The sequence below is a fragment of the Salvia hispanica genome, chromosome 1, assembly GCF_029641045.1.
Source record: "Salvia hispanica isolate PSC_SH4W2 chromosome 1, Shi_PSC_v1, whole genome shotgun sequence".
Taxonomy (NCBI): domain Eukaryota; kingdom Viridiplantae; phylum Streptophyta; class Magnoliopsida; order Lamiales; family Lamiaceae; genus Salvia; species Salvia hispanica.
Genome location: NC_142692.1, coordinates 14,356,142 through 14,382,626, shown reverse-complemented (window position 1 = coordinate 14,382,626; position 26,485 = coordinate 14,356,142). Strand labels below are relative to the sequence as shown.

The following is a 26,485-nucleotide window of genomic DNA, read 5'->3' as shown; positions in this document are numbered from 1 at the left end:
GAAGATGTTTAACTAAAATATCAAACATAAATCCTAATATTACGACAATCCATCTTCTATTTAGTTTAACTAAAATAAAAAACATAAATTATTTTAATTTATCAATCTAATTAAATTTATAATATTTATGGATTAAATGAAAATAATATTTTAATATAAAATAAACATAGTACATAGTAATAAAAATGAAAACAATTAAACAACCTTGGAATTACATTTAGGTTAAAGGTGAGGGGAAAAGTGTATAAAAGACTCAAAATAGTGAAAAAGGATCTGAAATGATATTATACCAATACGTAAAGGCTTACAATGCATTTTTTAAATATGGATACCTTTAGCGTTCGACTAGTCATAGGTACAGGCTAATTTTGTAGTTCACTGTGAAATAAATTATACTACTAGTACTAGTTTGTCAGTAATTAATACATTAATTGTTGAACGCTAGTATCAGTACTCCAACAATTGAAATTGAATAGTACTCCATAAAAATATATACCATCATTACACACCTCGTTACATCTACACAATATACACTCAATTAAAATACTAGTACTATACATAAAATATGTGTAGAAAAGCAACAGCAAAATCCGTCGTCTAATAGACTAAACCCCCGACCACTTTCCTCACCAATTTGGCCACATCCTTCACCGGACTCCTCCCCTGCGTCACCATCCCATCATTCCCGGCGAGCACACGGTACTTATCCCTCCGCGTGAAGTTAGTGCACTCAAACCCCAGCGTGGCCGCCAGAATCCTCTGCACGTAATTCGCCACGTCGTGAGGGCTCCTTCCCGCCGAGCAAGTCTCCTCCGCCGGCAGCTGGTTAAGGAACGTTACCTCGTAAACTGGCCTCGGGTTCATGAAGAAGAAGATCGGGTCCATCCCCTTCCACCCCCTCGCCGTCGTCGCGTGGAACAGCCCCACCCTATAATTCATCGCCACCGGCACGATCCGGTCCGTCAGCTCCGCGAACAGCCCGCTGAACCGGAGTAGGAACGGCTCCCGGCACGTCGTCCCCTCGGGGCACACCACGAGGTCGCCTCTCTCCAGCTCTCGCTTTATGTTCTCCGCGTCCACGTCGCGGATCCGGGTCAGCCGGACGGTGGGGATCGGGGAGAGGATCTCCGATAACCGGGAGATTGAATACGTCACCGCCGGAATCCGGCGATGGAGGACGGCGGAGAGGACTACTGGGTCCATTAGAGTCCGGTGGGTGCAGACGAATAGGACCCCGGAGTTGGAATCTGAGGCTGGCGGGGGAGGGGTGCCTTTCACCACCACCCTTCCCCCGAAGATGGGGGCCACTCTTGGGATGGCCCACATTGGTAGGGTTAGGCCCACCGAGATCCGGACGGCCGCTAGGAGGATCCCTAGAGGGATCCATACGAGGATTAGGAGGGCAGCCCCGGGCGTCGGTCGCTTTGCAAGGCGACCGTCGTGGAAGATCACTGGCATAGGGCGGAGGATATGTTTTGCACCACTCACATTTGGAAATGGTGGATGGCATTGTTTCTATAATTGCAAACAAAACCCTAATTAAAAACATGGAGATTAATTTATTGAATGTGTAACTAGAGATATTTGTCAAAGACCTACGATATAGTAGATGTGAACTAAATATAGTTGACATACGTATGTTATGCCTTCTGTTGACATGCAATGTCTACATGTTGACATCTATAATATAGGTTATTGACATAGTTATCAGTTATCAATTTAAAAAAAATATTAATCTAACAGAATCCAAGGATATACATAAATTACCTGACACAAAGGAAGAAAATATGGACCCGAACCACAACCAAGTCTCCCTAGTCCCACACTAGGTCGACCACAGTTGTCGCCAAACAACTCGGCCACATCCTCCGCAATCGAATCAAAATCACGCTTCAAAAAACCGGTGGCGAGGCCAAACCGGTTAACCGAGAGCTGGGTTCCGATAACCTCATCGGCCCTCAAATGATCCATGGCGAACATCTCGACCATGACGCTCGGCATTTTACTCACCACGACTCGCCTATCTCCGCCGCTGAAAACACTCCACGCCTCCATATTCAAATCATCAAAGAAGAACTTAGGCAAAACCGCTCTAGTCACGGATTGAATCTCCTGAAAACGGACCCCGGCCGTCGCCACAAACACGGTGAGCTTGAGCCCCTCATCGCCCCTCCCACACGCCTCGAGAAGGCGAACGAGGGGCCACAGCATTAGCAGCAGCGCGAAACGAACGAGGCCCGAGGCCTCGAATGCGACTAGCATGAAATAGGAGAACACATTAGGGTCCTTCAAAAGGGTGCCCTCAAGCTCCGAAACAACACTCCTCATTATTCTTAGGATTAATTATCGATGTTACAAATAGATTTAGTTTATGAATATGAATGTGGAGATGCAATTAGAATATATGGGAGGTGAAGGTAGGTGCGACTATAACCGTGGTCTGATTTATGAATTCTTGAATTAGGTGGATTATCCATTTTTACATTGAATGCGACTGTGTGACACGTTAATTAACTTGTAATTAAAGATGATTTGATCACTTAACCTCAACAACTTAAATGGCCGCAATTTTAGTAGATCGATCAATTTTATTCAAGTCTCCGTGTTTCCACCTAAATTTTTGAATCAGGAGAAGGGATTTACCCAAATTATAATGATTCATTATTGCAAGTTTGGAACAATTTGATGTTTCAAATCTATTGATTCAGAAATATATACATATATACACAATGTTTCTTCTTTGCTCTCACAACTGCTTTTGAATATGTTTTTTTTTTAAGTTTTGGAGCCTAATTTATTGGTCGAAATTATTTGTTAGCTAGATTTGCATGTGCCGTGAGCGGCTGCTGTATGTCAATTTTATTGTTGTTTTTGTATGGATAGGTCCTCCCTCCCTATACTATAGCTCTATCTCTTTGGGATTATACAATTCTACTTTATAGTTTAGTCTTTAGTAGGGTATTCAGTATTTTTTAAAAGAATACAATAAAATTGAGCTCTATCACTCTTTGGATTATTTTTATATTCAATTATGCTTTAGTAGGGTATTCAGCATTGTTTAAAAGAAGACAATAAAAATGAGGCCATAAATTTTGTCACCCTATCATTTAATCAGACGTGTAACTTGCTACAGGAATTTAATTACGAGGAACGTAAAATTATGGTTTCACAAGTGAATTAATGTTTGTATTAAGATGCAGGCCACATTAATCGATATTCTGATAATTAATTGGAACGTATGTTCAAGCCTTTAAGGTAAATGCAAATAATCTATATCTATATATAAATAATCCCGCCGCCCATAAAAATGTTACACTTGTCAATGACGGAGCCCGAAATTCATATCCGTGGATTCGAATAGAACAAGACAATAAATATAATATCTAAATGAGTTCTTTTTTAACAAAAGCATATAAAATATAAAAATCAATATCTTATGTTGTGCAAGATAGTTGGCTTCTATGACTATTCATATTCTAAAAATAACTTAAATTTATTTCGTAATATATATTCTCTACTAATACGAAATCGAATGTTCATATCAAAACTATGAATAGACTTTTTTTAATCCATGATCGGCTATAATTTTTCTTACATCAATTTCAATCTCGTTGGAATTGTTATCAACTATACCACATGATTTCCCAATTATTGTGGTTCTTGTTCGGCACTAAAAAGATTAATAGAAACTAAGAGGTTTTCCAATTTTAACCTATTAGTCTCCTAAACTTAAAATATAAAGTCTATGGGGTACGTTAAAATGCTAACTTTTCTTATATTGCTAACTTGTTAACTCATCAACGCAGTGTATTAAAAATATCAACACATATTTGTGTTGATATTTTATAAACTGTGTTGACATTTAAATATTAATGTCAACACAATGTATTAAAATATCAACTTAAGTATATCAACTTAAGTTTATATTGACATTGTAGCATCATCATATTGACATTTTTAATACATTGCATTGATGAATTAACAAGTTAGCAATTTAAGAAAAATTAGCAATAAATCACACCCCTAATAAAGTCTATTGTATCAACTAAAACCAAGCTTAACCACCCACTTACTAATAAAGTCTATTGTATCAACTAAAACCAAGCTTAACCACCCACTTAATTTTAGAGTTTCAATCATCTCAGACTCTCAGTAACTAATTCAAAGTTCAAAAATCAAGCATAAGATATAATAGAATTGTGTCATCTTGGGCAAACTAAAAAAAAAAAGTGTGTTATCTTACTTAATAATATACTCTCACCGTCCCATAAAATATGTGACACTTGTAAGATGACACGAGATTTTAGAATGTTTTGTTTTGTGTGTTAGGTGAAAAGAGAAAATATAATATTTATATTATTGTGAGAGAACTTTTTTCTAAAAATGGAAATGTGACATCTTTAGTGGGACAAACTAAAAAAGAAAGTGAGACATCTTTTATGGGACGGGGTGAGTACATTTTCTTTGTCCACTTAACACACACACCGATGAAGCCACACTGGGGCCTGGAGTGCCCCCCCCCCCCCAACTATTCAAATTTATACTATTATATACTCCCTTCGTCCCACAAGAATATGCACTTTTTCCTTTTTAGTCCGTCCCACAAGAATATGAACTTTTTAATTTTGGAAAGTCTTTTCTCTCTAGTGAGATGGAACTCAATCTCCACTAATAATACTTTAGTTACTTTTTCTCTTTACATCTCTCTTACTTTACCAATTTTGCATTAAAATTCGTGCCGAACCCAAAGTGCATATTTTTTCGGAACGGAGTATATAGATATAAGCAACATGTGTAGTGGATGGCATAGTTGCTTTGACTTTCAGTCCCTTTAATCCATGCCCTGCCCTGCCTTCGACTCATGCCTTTTCTCAACGTGTGTTCTGTTATTTAGCCTGCTACAAATATTGTTTAACTAATTTCACTCACACTTTTAACATACTTTTCAACGTGCGTTCTCTTTATTTTGCCCTACTTCAAATATTGTTTTATTAATTTCACTCACACTTTTCGCATACTTCGCCAACCAAAAGTCTTTCTCTTTAGTACATTACCAATTATATTTATTTATAAAATTAGTTATTATTCCATTTTTTAGTTTTTGATTATTATCATATACAAATATATCAAATAGTACTAATTAATAGCTTTGTTACGTACACTAAAATTATTTATAATGTTAGTTATTGTTTGTGGATCTTTCAATTTTGATTATCTAAAAAAAATGTATTGTTGTTTTAACATTTGTATATATGATGGTTAAATAACTGTATCATATAAAATTAATAAAATTTAGTTTAATACAATGCTATTTATTAATAGCTTTTTAAAAAAATTAATTATAGATATTCAAAGAAGTGATATTTATAGTTTATTAATAGCAATTTTGATGGTTCAATAGCCTCTTTACCAACATCGTAGTATGCTTTTTCGATATTGAAGTTGCTTTTAACGATGTCATCACATATATCACTATTTTCTACGACTTTAATTCTAATTATTTTGCTCTAATAATCATATTTATCTCGCAGGATTCTTCAGCTAGAAGTTGCAATATTAATGCCAACGCTGAAAAATATCTAACAATAAATAGTGTTTTGGGCCTCCAGTGCAAATTTTCTGGCTTCGTCACTGAACACACAAAACGTATATTCTAAAATATACCCCCTCCGTCCCATTATAAGTGGAGCACTTATATTCCGACATGAGATTTTATAAAGTATTGTTTTATAAGTTAAGTGAAAAGAATAAAGTAAGTTAGATAAATAGTGTTTTGGGCCCCCAGTGCAAATTTTCTAGCTTTGTCACTGAACACACAAAATGTATATCCTAAAATATACCCCCTCCGTCCCACTCTAAGTGGAGCACTTGTATTTCGACATGAGATTTTATGTAGTATTGTTTTATGAGTTAAGTGAAGAAAATAAAGTAAAAGAGAGGAAAAAGTAGAGAGACTAATGTTTCTATTTTTAGAAATGTGCTATTTAGAGTGGGATATTCCAAAAAGGAAAATAGTTCACTTAGAGTGGGACGAATGGAGTACTGTTTTCTCTATCTATTTAACACGCAAAACAAATCTCCTAAATTCCTGTGTTATTACTTTAAGTTTAAGTGTGTCCTAAATTCCTGTGTTATTACTTTAAGTTTAAGTGTGTCATCTATTAATCTATCATAAAACAGAAAGAAGTAGTATAATTTTATTTGTTAAACAAAGATCGGGCTAGTATTTGTTGGGCATTAGCAATATATTGAATGGACAAAAAACATTCCTAAAAAACATGACATTAGTCTGCCACAGGCCCACAAGCAGCATTACATTTTTTCTTTTATTGAATTTAAATACATCAACTTTGAGATTTCCTTATTTTTCTTCGACGAACCATTTCAATCAAAATGAAATTGTTTTGTGAATTGTTAGTTTCACACTTTTTTAAATTGTACTATCGTTTATTGTTTTTCAGACAACTCTTTTTTTTTTTTTAATTAAGTTGAAGTGTTGAACTACGTCTAATGCCATTAATGAATAAACTTTTTATGAGATATTTTTTATTTTTGTCATTCAAATTGCTTTTGGTTGGGATCATGATTATTTTTATATTTATATACTACTCTATTTGTCCTAATTAAGTTGATATAAAACTTTTAGACATTGAGATTAATAAATTGTGTTCAAAAATAGGAGAGAAGAATAAAGTAGAAAGATAAATAGAGGGTAAGGTAGGTGATGGAATAAAGTAAGGGTGATGTGATGTTTTGTTCTTTTGTTATAAAAGGAAATGACTCAACCTAATTGGGACATCCTAAAAAGGAATACGACTCAACATAGTTGAAACGTATAGAATATTAATTACTAATGCTTAAGTTTTTGATTTAACATGATTAGTCGAACACTATTTATAATACTCCCTCCGTCACATAGAAATAAGTGATTGGGGTTGACACGAGTTTTAACGTGTAATTGGTGAAGTAAAGAGAGAAGGAGAAAAAGTAGTTGAAATTGTATAGTGGATAGTGGAGTCCGTATATAATAAAGTAAAAGATAAGGAGACAAAAGGTTGCTATAAATGGATTTGGACTATTTGTATGAGACGAATGTAAAAGGAAATATGACCTATGGACATAAGAGCATCCTCATCCGTGCTCTTAAATAAGAGCACGGAGGTGGGCCCAGACCCACTTTTACTCCTTGTCCTTAGACAAGAGCACAACACCCACATCCGTGCTCTTCCGCAAGGACAAGCTCAAAGGTTCCACCATTATATTATTCAATTTAAATACTTCAATTACTAAAAACATTTCTACAATATAAAAATACATTAAAAAAAATAAAAGTTACATAATTAAAATCCTAAAAAATAAAATTTACATAAATAAAATCCTAAAAAATAAAAATACATAAATAAAATCCTAAAAATTACATAATTTTTAATGTTGAAGTGGGAGTATTTATAGATGAAAATGTGAATTTTGGGGAAAAAAATTGAAAAATAATTAAAAGTGTGTAGAAATCGGATATTCCCTCCGTCCCAGAAAGATTGTCCCAGTTCATTTTTTGCACTCGTTTTACAAAATTAATAATAAATAGGTAAAGTTGAAAGAGAGTAAAATAAGAGAAAGAATAATGTATATAAGACTATTCTCTACATTATTCTCTATTTTACTTTACTCTCTCTCTCTACTTTAACTATTTATTATTATTTTTGCAAAATGAGTATGAAAAAGGAAATGAGACAATCTTTCTGGGACGGAGAGAGTATAATTTATTGGGAAGTGAGAAAATATTTTTATTTATTTAAAAATAATTTTTTAAATTAAATTTGAATTTTAAAAAAAGAATAAAAAAAAAGAATTTTCAATGGCTAAGTCGTTGACCAATCACAGCCCGCCACGTCGAGCTGCTCAGCGGCACGGACGTGCTCTTAGCTAAGAGCACCGCCCTACCGCTGGCAAGGACGGACAAGCTACATTGGCGGACGAGCGGTGTCCCTGCCGCTGGCATGGACAGACGGGGCACCAATGTGGATGCTCTAGGAGAGTAATTTTTTTTCTCATTAACAATCATACCTTAACAAACTTGAGCATTACATATCTATATCTAACACCACTAACACTAACAAATGATCTTTAATCATCATAGCAATAATATTTTGTCAATAATAAGTACTCCCCCATCCGCGAATAGGAATTCTGTTTTTTCATTTTGGTCCGTCCACGAATAAGAGTCTCAATTCACTTTGACTATAAATAGTAATAAGGTCTCACATTCCACTAACTCATTTCATTTAAAACTAATATATACAAGTGAGACCTATATTCCACTATCTTTTTCCACCAACATTTCTTAAAATCCGTATTGCCAAGAAATGAGACTCCTAATGGCGGACGGAGAGAGTATATATCATGTTCAGATAAGAAACTATAGTATATAAAAAAATGATACGGTAGTACATTATTTTTGGTGTTTTTTGAGCATGTTTTGTAACAGTGGAGGTTGAAGGCGTAGTGGTCATTCGCGGCCTCCAAATTTATATACAAATACAATTAAAGACGCCAAATATGCAAAAATAGCGAGTGCAGCAATCAATGATCGGCGGCTTCTCGTAATATTCCATAAGCAACAGAGAAGAAAAGCTCGAGATCGGGTGGCTGGAAATACCCCTCTTTTGGAGGCAAAATGCGATGCTGCACTCTCTTCTTCCTCGGCGGAGGCGGCGGGTGGCTCATTGTCGCCGGAATCCTGCGCCGCTCTTGCCGTGGGGTCTCCATACAATACAATTGTGTGATTGATATATTAAGAAGCATTAGGAGGCATCTTTATTTATAGATAAGTGAGAGTCATAATGTGGATAATTTGGAACTTCATCCACACTGACCTCATCAACAATCTTGCTCAGGAAGTTGAGTGCATCCACAAACTTGCTTCACAATCTTTGTTTTATTTTATTGTTTTTTATATCTACTACACCATTTTAAAGGGTAAACAAGTAATTCCCACTTTCTGTTGAGAATGAAATTCACCAAATAGTGATTGCGGTTGGTTGATTTCATTTTGATTTAGATTGAGAGTAATTTTGAAGTAGGTAGAAAGTGATTCAAAAAATATTATGCTGAAATTCGACAATTTCTGTTTTATAACGTTTAATCATCAGTTGCCAAGTTCATTCATTGGACTAGAATGTTACCGCTAGTTATGGAACAATAAATGAATCTAATGTAACCTATCTAATCATACTTAGAGCACTATTTCGAATCTTGCAAAGAAGAAAATGGCAACACTCATATATGAAGATGCAGAAAAACTCTGTAAATCCAGAAAAAAAAGAAGCCAACTACTATTATTATAAGCTCAAGGATGATAGGTATGCAGAAAACTCATAAATCTGATGAAAGGAAATGTAACTTGATAGCTACTCAGTGAGCCTACATATATTGCTCTGTAATATGGTTGCAGAGGAAATCGAGCGAAACAAAACATTGTCGTTTCCGTTTAAGCCTACACCACGGGCCTTCTCCAATGTCTTTATGCCAACTCCACGCCATTTTGTTGCTTTCCACCCACGAGTTTCCTGATAGAAGAAGAAGAAGAAGACAATAAGGCATTATCAACAAACGAGCATTGATAAACTGTTATCAAAAGTGGATGTTGAATTTATAAACTAGTATAGGTGATTAATGCCTAGCTTCTAACAAGCAGAAGCCTGCACGAACAGCGACCCGTGATATCGCCTTTACCAGTTTCGAGCTGAGTTCAATCAGCGGGCCTCCAAGAAGAGAGTGCGTATATGATGCGCCCTTTCCACCCTTGCAACATCCAGTGGCCGTCTTCGTCGATCACAAAATCCTTGTGGTAGGACGCCTTGACCTCTTTTTTAGCCATTTTCACTATCTCCCTATCCAGCGGAAGCTGCACGAATCCGGCTCTAGTGTTCCGGATCTGCCATTGCTTGTAAGTCTCTGGTCTATCGATCCTATCAGCTCCTTCACAAGATAGTACGTTCGCAACGCCTTGTCCAAACACTGTCTTCTCAAGAACCATCCTCTCATGAACCTCTCGGGGAATAATAGAGTCGAGCATGTCAAAAAGGGACGAGAAATGAAACATCGCCTCCCGGAATCTTGTAATGAAGAAAGGGACACCATACGAGCCATTCACAGACCCCTGGACGAAAACGGCAGGATTCATCTTCCTGATAAGGTTTAGAACAATATTTCTCGGGCTATTCACGAACACACTCTCATCGAGAAGACTCCTGAATCTGTTAATACAGCTTACCACAAGCAACTCGTCTTTCTTTATCACAAGATCACCAAGTTTTATCGTTTCCCATTTCTTAGCAATCGCGTTGAACTCAAACGGAATTCCAAAAGTGTCAGCATAACTAGACAAACGCCTCCCGGTCTCTTCAACCCTTGCTGATGGCCGGAAACCTGGACACGGAAGATCAATGCCAGTGATACGAAGCTTTGGGGGCCCACCGGGTCGAGTAGATAGACATTGCATAAAGCTAGGCCATTGGAAACCATAGAGAATGCCAAAATCGACAATGTGGAGCTTCGTGACTTTCTCAGAAACATTCATGATGGTTTTATTAGCAAAGAAATTAGATATCGTCCGATATGGACAGGTAGCAATTAGTATATGATAGGCCTTGAGGATGTCAGCAGCCGAGGTAGGGAACGTAGGAGCATGAGCATATGTGAGATCTCCATATCCAGCCATGCGTGCCTCGAGGCCATCAGCAAAGTAAAAGGCAAGTCTCTGCATCCCATCCCCAGACGGAGTAGCATGTTGTCGAATCTGCTTCAGGTAATCATTTGCTGTCCTACGGTCATCAACTGCAACGGCTTGTGCAAAAGGTTCAGTAAGGTTCTCAAATCAACCACACTTTTCCTTCCTCCTTTTTTCTTGCTCCTACCCTCTGAATGATCCTCTTGTGGAGTGCTTTTAGTTACTCCACTCAATTCTTTACGTAGCGCAGATTCGTTCTTTCCTCCACTGGACAGAAGAACCATATCAAACATTTCATCACTCACATCAGTATCGGAAGAAATGGCTGGCTGCTTGCTGCTCCTTTCCTCTAAGGCCTCATGATGGGGATTCTTCTTCCCCCTTGGTATATCAGGGGTCTCTCTCGACTCATCATTATTCATACTCATAATCAAGTTGCTGCCACAGTCAAGAAATTTATTCGCTTCTTCAGCTCCCTTCATGAATTGCATAGCCGACTCTTGCTCGCTGAACACATCAGAGATTTTGAGAGGGCTAACAGGTGACCTAAAGGGCCCATCGGCTAAGGTAGCATTGCTAGACGATGCAACGTACAATGACCGACAAGTCGAGTGTGGATCATTGACAGTAATATTATGTCCATTATAAAACCAATCAGGATAAAACGACTCTACATCACTAGGATCATAAAGACTACCTCTTGATTCATCAGGAAACGTGCTTTCGACACCCTGATCCGGATTGGGAGCCTGCTGATTACCGCTCAAAGCAGGACACTGCTCTCCGAGAACCTCATAGAACGACTGTTCTGCAGCTTGAAGAGCAGCAGACTCTTGAAACATGCAAGTTTCATCTTCCACTTCCTCTTCCATGAGGATGTGGTTTATGAACTTGAGCACATCATCACTAAAATCGGTATCCTCTGGTGACTGCACCCTGGTGTCGAAACTGAACTGGTTCGACATATGGCTAGAATTATCAGTTATGTTCCCATTTGAGAACCCATCACTAATCCTCAGATCATTGATCAAATTTGGCATAGGAAACACATCAAGGGCTTCTTTGTTTGATCTCATTCTTGAATTTGGTCCACTAATACTGCTGAAATTCTTATCCATTACCTACACTCCCAACAACAAATTCAAGACACAAAATTAACTACAAAACTAGAATCATCTAATATGAAATCATAACCTCCTTTAACATATATTACAACATCACTCCTTTTCCTCTTACCACTGCCTGTAACAAATGTCAAGAAAGTTTCAAGACTACAAAATTCACAAAATCAAAGTTCAACCCAGAAAATAAGACCCCCAAACAGTATTAACCGCCAATAAAAATGAAGTTTTAAATTCAACTGAATCAAATTAAAATTGAAGACTTATCATTCAAGGTAAATGAAATCTTGATTTCAAGTATACTAACTAAAGAAAACCCAGGGAATAAGAAGCTTATAAAGAACAGATAAAACTTTCAAAAACCTTGGACTTGCATTAACCAAAACCAGAAATTCAAAATCCTAAACCTGAAAAGGACCTACTTGACATTTATATATAAGCATAACTATATACACACGTGATCTCCGAGATGTTAGAAATAACATAACTAAAGAAGTAATAACTACAAATAAGTGAGGACATACCTTCCAAGAACCAGAGAAGACTGAGAGAGAGATGGTCTTTGAGAGAGAATAAGCTAAAATGCAGAAAATGGGTCTGCCCTTTGTGTACTATTCCATGGTGTAATAGTACTATAAATAATAACGTAAATAAGGAGCATACACTATAGAGTGCAAGCTGGTGACGTAGCCATTGATGACGTAGCCAGAATTCTAACGATGGAGGGCACATATTATTGTTAAAATTGGGAAGTATTTATGTAGATGACAACAAAAGATAGAGATTAGCAATGGAAACTACGTCCAATAAAAATATAAACATATCATACACAAATTAAGACAAAATTAATAAAGTAAGAAAGAGGAAGAGAAGGATATTTAAATTAGTGATTTAATGATGGTATACTTAAATTAACTGATATGATACTTAAAGTAAGAAAGAGGAAGAGAAGGATACCTAAATTAACTGATATGATCTTTCAAATGATAAGAAACGTTCTTGTCAATATGCTATAGAGGGAATACATAAATATGGAACCATTCTTCATGTCTGAGGATCATAACCCTAGTTATATTTACGGAAAATATAAAATCCTTTATTTTCTATTTAATCCATCAACAAATAAAAAATTTCATGTGTGATTAAATACACTTTAGCTCAAACTTAATTTTTAATGGATCAGTTGTGTTGGGCACTTGAAAGATAGTCATAGACATTGTATTAGTCACGTGTAAGCCCAAAATTCTAATAATCTCTCGTTTGGGCAACGCGTGAAACCAATTAATAAATATATACAAATCGAATAAGCGCTCAAAATATGCTATCACGTAGTGTTTTCCCGAACGATCTTAATATTAACTATATCAGCATCGGACTAGAGATGCCCAAGGTTTACGGTTTGGGCGGTTAACCACAAACCGTGAGATTTAACTGGAACCAAAACCATCACTTTTGGAATCGTGAGTCGGTTCAGGTTCCAAAATTTGGAATTGGAACTGTGTCAGAACCGCGAAAAACTGCAGGAAAACCGTGAAACCGAGCCGGAACCGCAAATATAATCAACAACATATCAATTATGGAGTGAAGTGTGTAATTAAATACAAGGTAGGCATACATGCCTATTTTCAGCCGGTCCTACCAAATTCTTAGTGAGATCAAACCAAAACCAAAACCAAAACCAAAACAAATTAGCACAAATAATGGAAAACACATAATACTTTATTTATGCAGATTTTTCTGGATAACAAATAAAGTAGCTAAAACATATTGAGAATATATGTTGCAATATTTAATGTATCTCCCAAAGTGATCGTGGCAATAAGGAATGAGAAAACATGCTCAATACCATACCTTTTAGAGTATTATTTTCAGTCTTTCAGCTACACCGTTCATGATAGACGACTCCGATATGGTGAACTGAGGGACGATCACACACTCTTTCAAATAGAAAGTAAAGGGTCATTGGCGTTGTTCACCTGAGCCATCATTTCTACCGTAGTATTCGCTACCACTGTCATATTTGACTCTCTTAATGCTTTTGTTGAGTTGAAGTCCAACTTCGCCTTGAGTATTTTGAACTTGTCTATAGCGTCAGACTTTTCATAAATTAAATATAGTTACCATATCAAGAACAGTGGTCTATGAATGATACAAAATATTGTTGACCATTCCAAATAGGAGAAGTGAATGGACCACAAATTCTTGTATGTATCAATTTTAAGACATTTGTAGCTCTATTGATACCTAACTTTTTATATTTGATCTACTTTTAAATAAAAAGGTAACATCTCAAGGTAACAAGCAAAACGTTCACATAAAGTGTTTGGAGAATAATATGAACTTGTAAATGACAACCTCTTTATAGTGATCAAACATTAACATTGTGTATCACACTACTTCCACAGTGTTTATCACCACGTATATGTGTGTATCTCGTGCCAAATATTAATTTTCCTTTCAGCCAACTAATATCAGACACACATCATCATCCTAACATTCACAATAAACAAGTCTAGACAAGAAATGTCACTTTGGCGACATCTTGCTTCAACAAGTGTATTTTGAATATAAGTAAAACTATAGGAACATGAGATACCACCAAAAAATTTGAATTTAAAAATTTAATACCGAATATAGACACTCGCCAATGAGTCAATGGGTTTCATGTTCCTTGCGAACTCAGCGAGTCGCTAAATCTTGACGGGCCGGCCACTCAAGTACCTCGCCAGCAAGCCATCGGGTTCATGTTCCCTGTGAACTCAACAAGTATCTAGTAAATCGGTGATTTTGCATAACGAAACAGTTCAAAAATTTTAACTAAAAACCCACAAAATTGATTTTCTCATATGTAAAACAAACAATTACGAATCATTTAAAGTCAAAACCAAACCAAGTTCATTCAAGAAAAATAATAAAGTATCATCAACAAAACCCTAATTTATGACGCATTCATAAGAACATCAAGAACACTAAACATTAATCACCGAACAAGAATATACATCTTGCCTCATAATGCCTAACTGAATAGGTTAGCCACAACAAAATAATTAAGGAAACGAAAAAACGTTAAACAACGAATGGATTCTCAATTCATATCAAAACTAATCTCAGCTTCATTCTTAATTCATAATGCCTAACTAAATTGGTTAGCCACAACAAAACTGAGACATTTATTCCAGTCTCAATCATGATTAAAGCAAATAAAAAACTTTAGAAAAAGAACAACAATGAATTAATTGACAATTCATCAACGTACATATTCACAATGAACTCACGCGGACCATTTCTATCCACAATCATATACATTCAAAATAATTAAAAGTGGTGGCCGTATGTATACCTTAATTGGAAAATACTCCAATATCGCAAAACCCTAATTCCGTAATAAAAAGGACTATAGTTGAAACTTGAAAGTGAGGGTTTGCCAATAATGCAATCTAGCTCTCATTTTCTTTTCTTAGATTGTGTCGTAGATAATTTTCTAAATTATTCAATCGTTGTTTATTTGTGGAACAAGAATATGTGTGTGTGTCGACATCAATTTCTATTTCTATTTCTAAATGGGGTACGGATTTCCTTAAAAAGCGAAGGCTAGTAGTTGGTGGTGGAAATCTTGAATATTTTTACAATATAGTTATCGGATTAATTATGATTTGGTATCTGATATTTGGAATATCATTTTGGTTTTCTCTATCTTTATTTGTTTTATGCAACTTTATGAAAATTATGGCTAAAATCACAAAGTCTAAACAAATTTTAGGCTAGTTGTATTTTCCAAAATTCAAATAATAAATTATGAAATTTCAAATTTTTTAATAATACAATAAAAAAAAATGGAGCAAATATGATGTTGAGTTATCACATATGTAAAACACAGTTTTGATAAGTGGTTGTCCAAGCATGTATTGATAAAATGACATGAACATTGTTACAAGCATGTATTAACGACAACAATAAAATGACATGAACAACTAAACTGCATTATTCTTCAGTTTGAGAAATTAAAAGATACTCTTTCTGTCTCATAAGAGTATGCACTTATGGTTGGGCATGAATTTTAATGCACAATTAGTAAAATAAGATAGAGATAGAAAAAAAATTAAAGTATTGTTAGTGGAGAATGGGTCATACCTCATTAGAGGAAAAATAGTTTCTAAAATTAGAAAGTGCACACTATTGTCGGATGGACTAAAAAAGAAAGAGTGCATATTCTTATAGGACTAAGGGAGTAATTTTTTTCGTTTCTACTCATTCCCAATTCCCTATTTTTCTCTCTCTAACCATACACATTGGAAAAATCAATACGATGTTGATGTAATTTTTTGAATCAAAATCTTAAGAACTCAATGAGGTAATTGTCTTAACGCAATAACGTCCATTTGAGCAAGTAGTTTATAGGTAAGTCTGTAGCTCAAGAAGAGTACGCAAAAGTCATAGGAAGTTTTATGTTTCTCACAAACTATATTCAACAAGATCTTGCTTGTCCAGACTCCAGTACACAAGTTGGGCTGATTTACGAGCAATCCAAGTAATGAACATTGGAAAGCTCTGTGTAGAGTGTTATGATACTTGAAATATACTACTCCCTCGGTTCCATTAATGTTGGAGCATTTCTATTAGGCACATAGATTAAGGAATTGAGAATATGAATATAATAAATTAGAGAAGTAAGAATATAGTAAAAGAATGAACAATTAGGAGAGAGTAAGTGTGTTGTAATTTTCCAAAAAAAAAAAAACGACCCAACTCTAATGTAACGATCCAAAAAGGAATATGATCCACACTAATGGAACACATGGAGTTTTAAACTTTGGGATACATTACACGATCCCACTTGAAGGTTACTACGACATAAATTGGATCTCTAATTCATTTTAAATCATTTTTGACAATTATAGATTCATTAATGACATGTGTCTATTTAGCGCTAGATCTTTAAATCATTTGGACCAAATTATATCTTAATTAGCACATAAGATATTATTATTATTAGAATATATCCTTATTAATGACCTTTTAGAACACGATACAAATTTGGTTACAAATTTTGTATTAGTTAACATATGAAATATGGTTATTATTGATATACATCCTTATTGATACGATATTTCAGCTATGCTAAATAAAGGGTCGTTGAGTACAAACTCATCCAACATCAGGAGTTTGAGAGAAGTTGGAAGGTGTGTATAATTCATGTCCAACCTCAATTAGTTTGGAGTCTTTTGGAAGTGATTCAAAAAACAAATTCGTACGGGTTTGATCCAAAACGGACAATATCAAACGTCTGTTGTAGTCGACAATCCGAACAAGTGGTACCAGAGCCAGGTTGACTCGATTGTGTTTGTCTATTCCCGATGTGATCTGGTTTAAGACCTTTTGAAAGTGACCCAACAATAAATTCATACAAACTTGATTCAAAATGGATAATATCGAACATTTGTTGTAATCAGATGAACCGAACAAGTGTATTCAGAACTCTAACTAATAAAGCTCTAAAATATTTCTAGTATTAATGGACGGCCCAGTATTTCACATTCATTATGTTGGGAAACAGCAATATAGCCATCTCGTCCAATTTGCTATACGACATAATATGCCCCTTTTCATTTGTCACTTTCTTCCTCGAAAATGCACAAAATATCATGGCATTTAACTCACCAAATTATCATTATGTAGATTCATTGGTAACATAAATATCATGGCATCTAACTCACCAAATTATCCTTATGTAGATTCATTGGTAATAAGGCTCAAACGTACTGCTTGTGTGAACCGCTATATAGTAGATGTCAATCCGATCAGAGTAGTGAGTTTCAGGCCAACTTACTCGGATTACGAGTTAATTGGGTTCTAGCAAATATGGTAATGATTTTTATCGGGTTATAAAAACTCATTCCTAATTCTAAAAGTTCAGGTTTTGGACTAGTTCAACATGTTAATCAAGTTGCTACCGATAAAATTACATGTGATTAATCTCATACATAAGGCTAACATTAATTAGAATTGACAATTATGATATGTCATTGCATACAACTAGAACCATGACTATCATCTCGCGAAGATAATTAGAGTGTTAGTGTTGCGTTGTCTTGTCGTTCAATTTCAATAACTTCTTTAAGTTTTTGGTTTCGTTATTGGTGAAATGTTCCTGAGATGCAATCTAATCTTAACATTATACACGTGAATCAAGATATATTGTTACCGGTCTAGCTTTTTAAAAAATAACAAAATAAAAAATAAAATTAATTATACATTTAATCACAAGTAACCATGACAACTAAAGAGTCCAATAATATTTCCATTCATCACGCAAATATCAGATCTAGTTCAGTTATTAAATTCTGATAGCATCCAGCTCAAATAAGTACTTCATTCTTTACTTTTTGGGAGTAAACTTAATAATATTCCATGAAAGTAAAATAACATTTTCAGATTAAAAGTGTGTTTGAGGTAATGACAAATTAAGTTTGGATAGTAAAAGTTAGTAAATCAGGTTAGTATATTGAATTCTTGTAGGTTTATTGTCTTAAAAAACAAACATGAAAAAAATGTTGGAAAAAAAGAGTACACTGATTTATGTTTAAAAACCGTTTTATTACAAGAATTATTTACAAAAGAAACAGTCTAATGTCTAATGAGAGTCCATAAGATACAGGACAACAAATCAGTGTGTAAGAATACAGAATCAATGAAACTGAAAACGACACATTTTTACAACTTCATTGTTACAGTTAAATCCTAGAACAACATTTTACAAGCAGCAATCATCATTTTTGGATCCTTCAAGCTCCAACGATCCCCTCGCGAGAATCAAGGTAAAAAGGGTCCACTGGGTGCTTACCGTGTTGTCTCGACTGATTCTGTGACCAATAAGAATGTGCAGATAACACGCGGTCCAACAGCTCTTGCGGCACGGGCTCTCCCCGTCTCTGCTGAGAGGAAATGCTGGCTGTATGGACCAGTGTCTTCCATTTATCCTGTATTAACCAAACAAAGAAAGAAATGTAATTATTTCATTTTGCTTGATTTTAGTAGTTGTATGAATCTAGGCCAGCATAAATGTGACAACATCCCATGTGAAAGAATATGCATGAGATTTAGTAGCAATTGTATATGCCTAAACCATGTGATGTACAGAATATGTAATGCAAACAAAAAGAAAAAAATCACAAATCATAAAAGCCAAAAAAGTAAGCTTATCATAATGGAAGGTAACATTCAATGTTACTGAACATTCAAGTGTGAGGGATGAATTTTGGCACCTTCAAGTCGACGTATGTTCTATGATCAGCATCCTCAAAAGCGCGCATTTTAACATCCCGCCACCTGAAGACAAAACAGGAAGTTGAAGAGCGTTACTGGACTGATGTTGAAGGATAAGATCTGCAAGCAGAACCACACAAATTACTCGATAATCCTTGTTCTATACGATCCTTTTACCTTCCAGTTCCCAGCGTTTCAACAGCTTCAACTAGTGCTTCCACTTCTGTCACGGAGAAGGGTCTCCTAGTTCTACGCTGTGAAATCTCACTGCGTTTAGGTTTCAAATTCGCAGGAACTACAGCAAGAGCCTCCACATTCGTTGAAGGGACGGGTATCAATGCCTTGGAGTTGAGAACGGCTCCATCTGTTTGCATATTATCAGGGGTCGTTGGAGACAATATGAATTCATTATTGTCCACATTGTCTGACTTTGTAACAAGCAGAGGGTCCATTGAGGCATTTGACACCCCTGAATGAGCCATTGGGGAGATAGGAGACCTGCCAAAAGTTAAGCAATTCCAATCCTTCATTTCCCATCTGAAATATAAAAGCACAAAGTATTTTAAACAAACAATCAAGAGACAGCAAAACTCCCCTCTGCTGAAGTAGCAGTTGATGAAAAATCACATCTATTATTCCGGTTGGCTACTGGGTAACAGCAGAGGCCTGTAGCTCAGCTAACAACAGTAACACCAAAATAAAATTCTACTATATAACAATACCTAGGCAAGGGTTTATCTGAATCACGTGGCGATAACACAGGAAGTTTCTTCAGAATCTCGGACGGGGAAACATGAGTGAAACTCGGCTCTAAGATGAAACCCAAGTTATCAGGGTTGGCACACTGAGAAATACCAGCTTGCTGCAAAGTTCTTTCGTCATCTCTGACTTTCTTCCCTTGAAAAACTACCCCAACTCGTATTCCACCCCCAAGTATAGCGGCAACTGCATCCACTACAGTCCTCTGAAAAGTAGATGCATACATATGTTAACTACATTCACTAAGCATTACCACTGGTTAATTAATGCTTCAAATTATTGAAATAAGGTCGCATGCCCATGATGAGGGAAGAGGTGTCTGTCTCACACATCGCATAGGTATACCATGTCACATAATAACAGGACTGTGATAAGAAAACACAAACCTTCAGAGAACCAACAGTTGTGGTTTCAGGGACATCAATGTACAGCTCTGGTATCTTGAAGGACTTAATGCTAAATGTCACTGGAGGAAAATTATAACAAATGCCTCTGAGAATTTTTTGCACAAAATAAAATTTTAAAGCTAAATCTCAGCACATAAGAAAAAAATGTACCTTGAGGATCCTTTGCTTTTGTGTGACCTTTAACTGAAGCTCCACTAGCTGCATAGTTACAACATCATTAAGAAATCTGGTTATATAGAAATTGTCTAATACGCAATAGCACATAGGAAAAAGGACTATCAAGTTATACCCAAAATATTCATTTCACCTCTCATACCTTTCTCAGGCAAATTGTAGATGCTATCACTACTCTCCTCTCGATCAATTGTAACACCAAAGCTACGATCAAACAATTTCCTTTTCTTGAGGGGTGCTTGTTGACATCTTTCCCGTGTATACATGCTCTTTCTATATCGATAAAATGATTTCATTCCTTCACCTGCAGATAAAACAAAAAAAATTAGGATGGTTATCATATATAAATCAACTGTAATATGTGCTGGTTTCACCATCAATCGCATATAGTCACGCAACTTTTACTTACAAGTGTTATAAAGTTCGTGATCCATCTGCTTGGGAGCTGCTTTCCAGCATTTGGACGCCATCATCTTCCTCATTCTATGGCGTACACTACGAGGTTGAGGCCTCAAGGGCCTACTCTTGGTGCTAGACTTCTTGCACCTAAAAGAATTTTCGTCATCATCTCTAGACCCTAACTTTACATTGTTGTAACTATTCTTCAACAAAGCATCAGGTTTCGAGTCTCTGTACAAGGGGAACTTTACACTACTCTCTGGGTTAGACAGAATATAAGTATTCACATATTCACCGATTGGATCATTTACAGTCGATGTGTTAGCCATTGATAAGTGACCTATCTGATTTTTGTCATCCTGTGATTGCACTTCCGATCCACTTTCCACTTTGCTGTTAAGACTCTCACCAATGCAATTGGAACTTTCAATTTTACATGGACCATTTTCATCCAGACTCTTGTCCTCGGAACTCCCTAGCTTTATATCACAATGGAGTTTCTGTTGGAAATCAGAACTTGCACGTACAGCAGTCTGTTCGACAACCTGATCATTTTCTGCTTGAGGAATACCATTACAGTTGAATAAGAGATTACCCTCCTCAACCGAAATTTTTGGAACAAATGCACTCTCAGCGCAACTTCCATGGTCAAAGCTTTCCGATTTCAGAGCTTTATCGTCTTTCGGCTGCACTTTCTCATTTCTGCCTCTGGAACTGCCAGGCTGGGATTTCACTTCTGCTACATTACTAGAAGCAGAACTTTCATTCTCCAGTAACAACTTGCCAGCTACAGCTGCAAGCAATTCGAAGGCACAGAGTTGGCTGTCCTCAACCGTTTTCTTGCGTGGGCCTCTCTTCTGAGAAGACATACAAAAATTAGGTTCTTGGATACACGGTGAAATATACGGATGGCAGAAAATAGATAATTCAGAAACTTGGTTACCCTAATAGATCTAGGAGCTCTGGGAATAACAGGACCTCGGTAGCCGTTGAATCCATACTCCAGTCTCCTTTTCAGCACCATAACTCAGCAGCAGCGTAATATGGAATTTCAAATGAAATGAAGCTACACTGTAATATCAACCACAATCTTGAATCTACAAAACATCAATCAGAGATATGATTAGTGCACAGCCACAGGAAGTGAGATACAGCAAAAGAGAAAAGAAGAAAACTTTTAAAATGAAGATGATATGATCTCTGACATTCAGAAGCTCCAATAAATGTAGATGACACAAAACCCAATTCAAAACCCTCATATCATCATTAAAAACTAAAGTTTCTTAAAAAGTCAATCCAAACGAAAAAAAAAGGCCTGAATTCCTATGATCCTTCTTCTCCATCGTCACAGGATACAATTAATTCACCAAGTTTCCATTCCACAAAAATGATCAAATTTTGAAATTCATCAGATCCTATTGTTCGATCACGGAGTCTGATCAACGATCAGACAACCTCCAATAACAAAACACACGAAATCAACAAAATGCAAAATCATGGAATTACATTAATCAATTTATGAAAAGTCTCAACTTTCTTCGTTACTTCAAATCAAAGCAACGGAATTTCAAAAACTAGGATCAGATCTCCGTAGGATCAACTCAACTCAAACCAACAAATATGTCACTTCAAACAAACTTAAACCCCGAAATCAGAACACCCACCAAATTCCAAACCAATCCCCACCAGAAACAAAGCAAAAACACATAACCATAATTACCTGAAAAAAAACGCTTGATTGATCCGGCAGAGAAATGTAGGTGTGTTTTGATTCTGTTTTGCACATGAAAGAATCCAACGAGAATTTCGAATTTACGTCACGCAGTTAAACTGGAATTAATTCAAATTTTCTATACAGAGAAGGAAAAAAATACGTGCGTGGACAAGAAAAGAAAATGAAAAAACAAGACAAGAATAAAACCTCATGGGTTTTGGTTTGGGAGAAGAAGAAACGACGCAACAACCGGATGGGCCAGTGGCAGGGGCAGAATTGTCCGGTAATATTAATTATCTCAATCTGGTTGTATTTGTGGGCAGGAAGGAGCACTGGATCGGCTTCGGTGGGACCCACCCCGGCTAACTCTCTTACCACCACATGTCTCTACAACTATAAGATAGAGTAAAAAAATGGATAGAATAAAATGTGCCACTTCCTTGGAGTTGGATGAACAACCATATTTATTTATTTATTTAAAAAGCCTCTTTTATTTTAGCCCCATCGATCTTCATCTATGAAATTGTTTATACTTTATAACATAATTTTGATATTTTTTACTTCCATCTATTCCACAGTAATAGAGGCATTTCTTTTCGCCACAGAAATTAAGAAAAATTGTGTCAGGTGAGTTAAGTAAAGAGAGAGTAAGTGGAAAATGAAAAAAGTAGAGAGATAAAAAGAGAAAAGAGTAAGAGAGAGTAAAGTAGGTGTGGAAAAATGTGTTAACTTTTACTAAAAAGAGAAATGACTCTATTACTATGGAACGTACCAAAATGACAAAATGACTCTGTTACTATTGAACGGAGGGAGTACTATTGTTACGTGCTGCAAAATTTTATCATGGCATGTTTCTGAATTTATTAACATAATGTGTAAAAATATGAAAATTAAAAATATAATTGGCTGAATGTATTAAATGAAGCCATTTAAATAGTCGAATGTTTTGTCCCCATGATATTTTTCATTTGTAAGAAGCATACATAATTTTTTCAAAATCATAAACTATAGGACATTGAAAAAAAAAAGTAAAAGTTATTACCTAATCAGCCATTTTTTTAAATAGCAGAAGATACTAAAACTTGATCAAACTTAATGATTTTGTAGGACATTTAATCTAGTTATAATAGTTGTTATTTTTGTGTATAAGAACCGTTATTTCTATACTGTTGATTTCTAGTTTCTACTGTATATACTATAAATATTGATTTTTAAATGATTATCACTTTTATTTATATCAAGACCTTGCACATTTTAGAGCAAGTATATCTTTGGGAAGGTAGGTTCCGTGTCTCAACTCTCAAGATCTGTTTGCGCATCATTTTCGTAAAATTAAATCTCATATGCTTGATGGAATTATGATTGAATATTATTCTTCTTTTTGTTCTCAAAAAAATAGCCATGATTTTTTAAGAGCCACGAATTAAAAAATATAATCATCTTTTGTCTATAGTAATAGAATCGCTATAATGCATTACTCACCATGAGATCATTGAGATGTACTAGTATTCTTCCCATTATATAGTGTGCGATATTTTTAGGAGAAATATAATTTTATATAGTTAATAATTTAGATAAGAATATTCCTTTGAAAGAGTAGTAGGCCAATGGTTACCGAAAGGGTTACAAAAATGAAAATTAAAGCTAGTATGCCACGTGGTGGTGGTGTATTTGTTTGGACATTGGGGTAATTTAAGATGTACACAATTTACGTGTGTTTTGAATACTTTGATTTTGTCATAAGAGTAAGTCAAACGCTAAAATTTACTAGTACTATAAATTGGAATGTGAACACGATATATGACATATTATTACGATAAAAGAACTTGCATTTAGGCATTCAAGTTTTTATTCGCATGTTTATCTATAAATATTTAATGCGAACAGTTATTTATAAATCCTAACTGAGTGATGATCGAGAGCTGCAAGATGAAATAAATTTTGAAAATTTAAAATTTAAAAGAATTGCAAATTTGTTGTATCATAAGTATATAAAAAGTGTGATAAAGGAAATTTACTATGCCATCGAGTGTGATTTGATTAGGTACTCCATCCGTCCCATTAAATATGTAACATTTGGGAATCGACATTCATTTTTTTTAGTGTTGTTTTGTGAATTAATAAAAAGAGAGTAAAGTAATAGTCTAATAGAGATGAAAAAGTATAGATAGAAATATTTCCATTTTAGGAAACATTTTATTTTTAATGTGACTAAAAAAGAAAAAGTTTCATTTTTAATGGGACAGAAGGAGTATTTATTTGTACAAGTTAATACTCCTACTACCTCCAATCGATGAATATGTACCTATTAATTACTCATAATCGAATTTACATAATATGACATAAAATACAATATTTGGTTTTGATAAGTGTGGAAATTTTTTCAAATTGCAATGTTCATGCATCACAAATTAGTTCTTTTTAAATTTCAGTTGCTTGTCGTCAATTATCCTCTATTGCATGCAGTTCAATTGCTGTAATATCGTACTCCTACTCTCATAGTCATAGATAATATAGGTAATTAAGTGTGTGATTTTAGTCATAAACATCGGTAAACGGTATTTTATCATCTTAACTTTTCAAATTTGACCTACCAAAGTATTTGAATTTAACACGTTAAATACGTTGGGTTGTTACACATTTGATTGGGGGTCAAAATAGGGATACTTTGAATTTTATTTTTGTGTAATCTTCTGGAAATTTTATTCGCATGTTTTACTTATAGGAGGGTGCATGGAAGCTGTGAAAAGTATATTTAATTACTTCTTACAAGCTAGGAAGCGAGGTAGTTATTTGAATTGAATGACTGTGCAATTGTCTTGATTAAATATTAGTAGTTCTATTTAGATAGTAGGAGTAACTAAAATTTAGTTAGATAGTAATGACGACCCAAATTTAGGTACACAGCTATGAATGCAATAAATAAGTGGATGGCTAGACAAGGATTAATTACAGTACACCATCGTCAAAATGAAAATCCAAAATGGCGACAAAATAACACTATGCGAACGTGGAGCCGAACCCATCTATTGCGTTGCTTTACTCATTAATCTGAATATGATCATTACATAAGTAGCGAGACGGCTAGCGAATAACGGGTAATTATTGCACATAGTTATTCATAAATGTTGAATATACTGCAGAATAATCTAGAAGATATGAAGAGATCATAATAAAAATTTATAGAATCAGCTATTTTAGGAGTATTATTTTCTTTATTTTCTTCCGTTGTAAATACATCTCCTACTCCTATATAATGAGGGAATTAGCGTGTAATTCATCATTCAGAAATAAATGAAATCCCAATTCAGTAGAATCAACATGGTATCAAGAGCAGTTTTCGATCCTCAATAAGAAAAAGAGGATTCTCGAACTCAGAAAAAATTCATCATCATTCATACCTTCCTCAAACCTTTCAGCCAAGATCAGGGCAAACATCCATCCCTGTTTCTCAACCTTCAACCTACAAAAACTAAGCCAAAATCAAGTGTAGCCCAAACATTCTCAAAAAATGGCTAAAACTGTCGAATAGATCCATCTAGGCATCAAACTCGATGGAACCAACTTCCCAACCTGGTCAAAACTCATGCGAATCAACATAGGTAGCCAGGAGAAACTCCACCACATCGAAGGGAATGAGGATCCACCAAAGTACGACGATTCAAAGTTCAAAGAGTGGCAAGCCGCAGATTTCACCGTGTTTTCATGGATTATCCTGAAAATAGAACCACGGCTTGTCACACAATTTGCCCAACACCAAACGACGAAAGCCCTATGGAAGAGCCTCGTCACTACGTTTGGAGTACGGGCAGATCCGATGCAGGTGTACGACCTGGACACCAAATTGGGCAAAGTGGTTCAGGGGAACCGGACTCTTGAAGAATACTGGACGGATCTCCAAGACTTGTGGGTGAATATT

The 26,485-nt window shown here is 35.4% G+C and overlaps 2 protein-coding genes and 1 pseudogene across 4 annotated transcripts; all 3 read right to left on the bottom strand.

Moving 5' to 3' along the window:
* Nucleotides 1-462: 462 nt before the first annotated feature.
* Nucleotides 463-2,395, bottom strand: LOC125224112 (glycerol-3-phosphate acyltransferase 5-like). The gene is made up of 2 exons (XM_048127460.2): nt 1,768-2,395; nt 463-1,515 (listed from the first exon to the last, which is right to left on the bottom strand). The coding sequence occupies exons 1-2, from the start codon at nt 2,326-2,328 to the stop codon at nt 598-600; spliced, it is 1,479 nt and encodes a 492-aa protein (XP_047983417.2). The 5' UTR covers nt 2,329-2,395; the 3' UTR covers nt 463-597.
* Nucleotides 2,396-9,308: 6,913 nt separating this feature from the next.
* LOC125222509 (scarecrow-like protein 14 pseudogene) lies at nt 9,309-15,385 on the bottom strand (annotated as a pseudogene). Its single transcript, XR_016134628.1, has 3 exons — nt 15,191-15,385; nt 9,733-14,601; nt 9,309-9,566 (listed from the first exon to the last, which is right to left on the bottom strand). The product of XR_016134628.1 is annotated as a scarecrow-like protein 14 pseudogene (transcript).
* Nucleotides 15,386-18,399: 3,014 nt separating this feature from the next.
* On the bottom strand, nt 18,400-22,772 carry LOC125222742 (telomere repeat-binding protein 4-like). 2 transcript variants are annotated; one of them, XM_048125520.2, is made up of 10 exons: nt 22,573-22,772; nt 21,796-21,949; nt 20,863-21,709; nt 20,596-20,757; nt 20,430-20,477; nt 20,259-20,338; nt 19,836-20,077; nt 19,291-19,650; nt 19,113-19,176; nt 18,400-18,827 (listed from the first exon to the last, which is right to left on the bottom strand). In XM_048125520.2, the coding sequence occupies exons 2-10, from the start codon at nt 21,874-21,876 to the stop codon at nt 18,633-18,635; spliced, it is 2,079 nt and encodes a 692-aa protein (XP_047981477.1). In that variant the 5' UTR covers nt 21,877-21,949; nt 22,573-22,772; the 3' UTR covers nt 18,400-18,632. The 2 variants fall into 2 exon arrangements, with proteins under 2 accessions (XP_047981477.1, XP_088919202.1); XM_089063076.1 differs by having other exon boundaries at nt 19,291-19,611; nt 22,573-22,771.
* Nucleotides 22,773-26,485: the final 3,713 nt, after the last annotated feature.

Excerpts from the sequence above, each read along its gene's own strand:
- LOC125222742 (XM_048125520.2), bottom strand. The coding sequence starts at position 21,876 with ATGGTGCTGAAAAGGAGACTGGAGTATGGATTCAACGGCTACCGAGGT. Across the intron at positions 20,478-20,595 it reads CTACAATTTGCCTGAGAAAG|CTAGTGGAGCTTCAGTTAAA; the intron begins GTATGAGAGGTG and ends GTAACTATGCAG. Across the intron at positions 19,177-19,290 it reads GAAACGCTGGGAACTGGAAG|GTGGCGGGATGTTAAAATGC; the intron begins GTAAAAGGATCG and ends TTTTGTCTTCAG.
- LOC125224112 (XM_048127460.2), bottom strand. The coding sequence starts at position 2,328 with ATGAGGAGTGTTGTTTCGGAGCTTGAGGGCACCCTTTTGAAGGACCCT. Across the intron at positions 1,516-1,767 it reads ATTTTCTTCCTTTGTGTCAG|AAACAATGCCATCCACCATT; the intron begins GTAATTTATGTA and ends TTGCAATTATAG.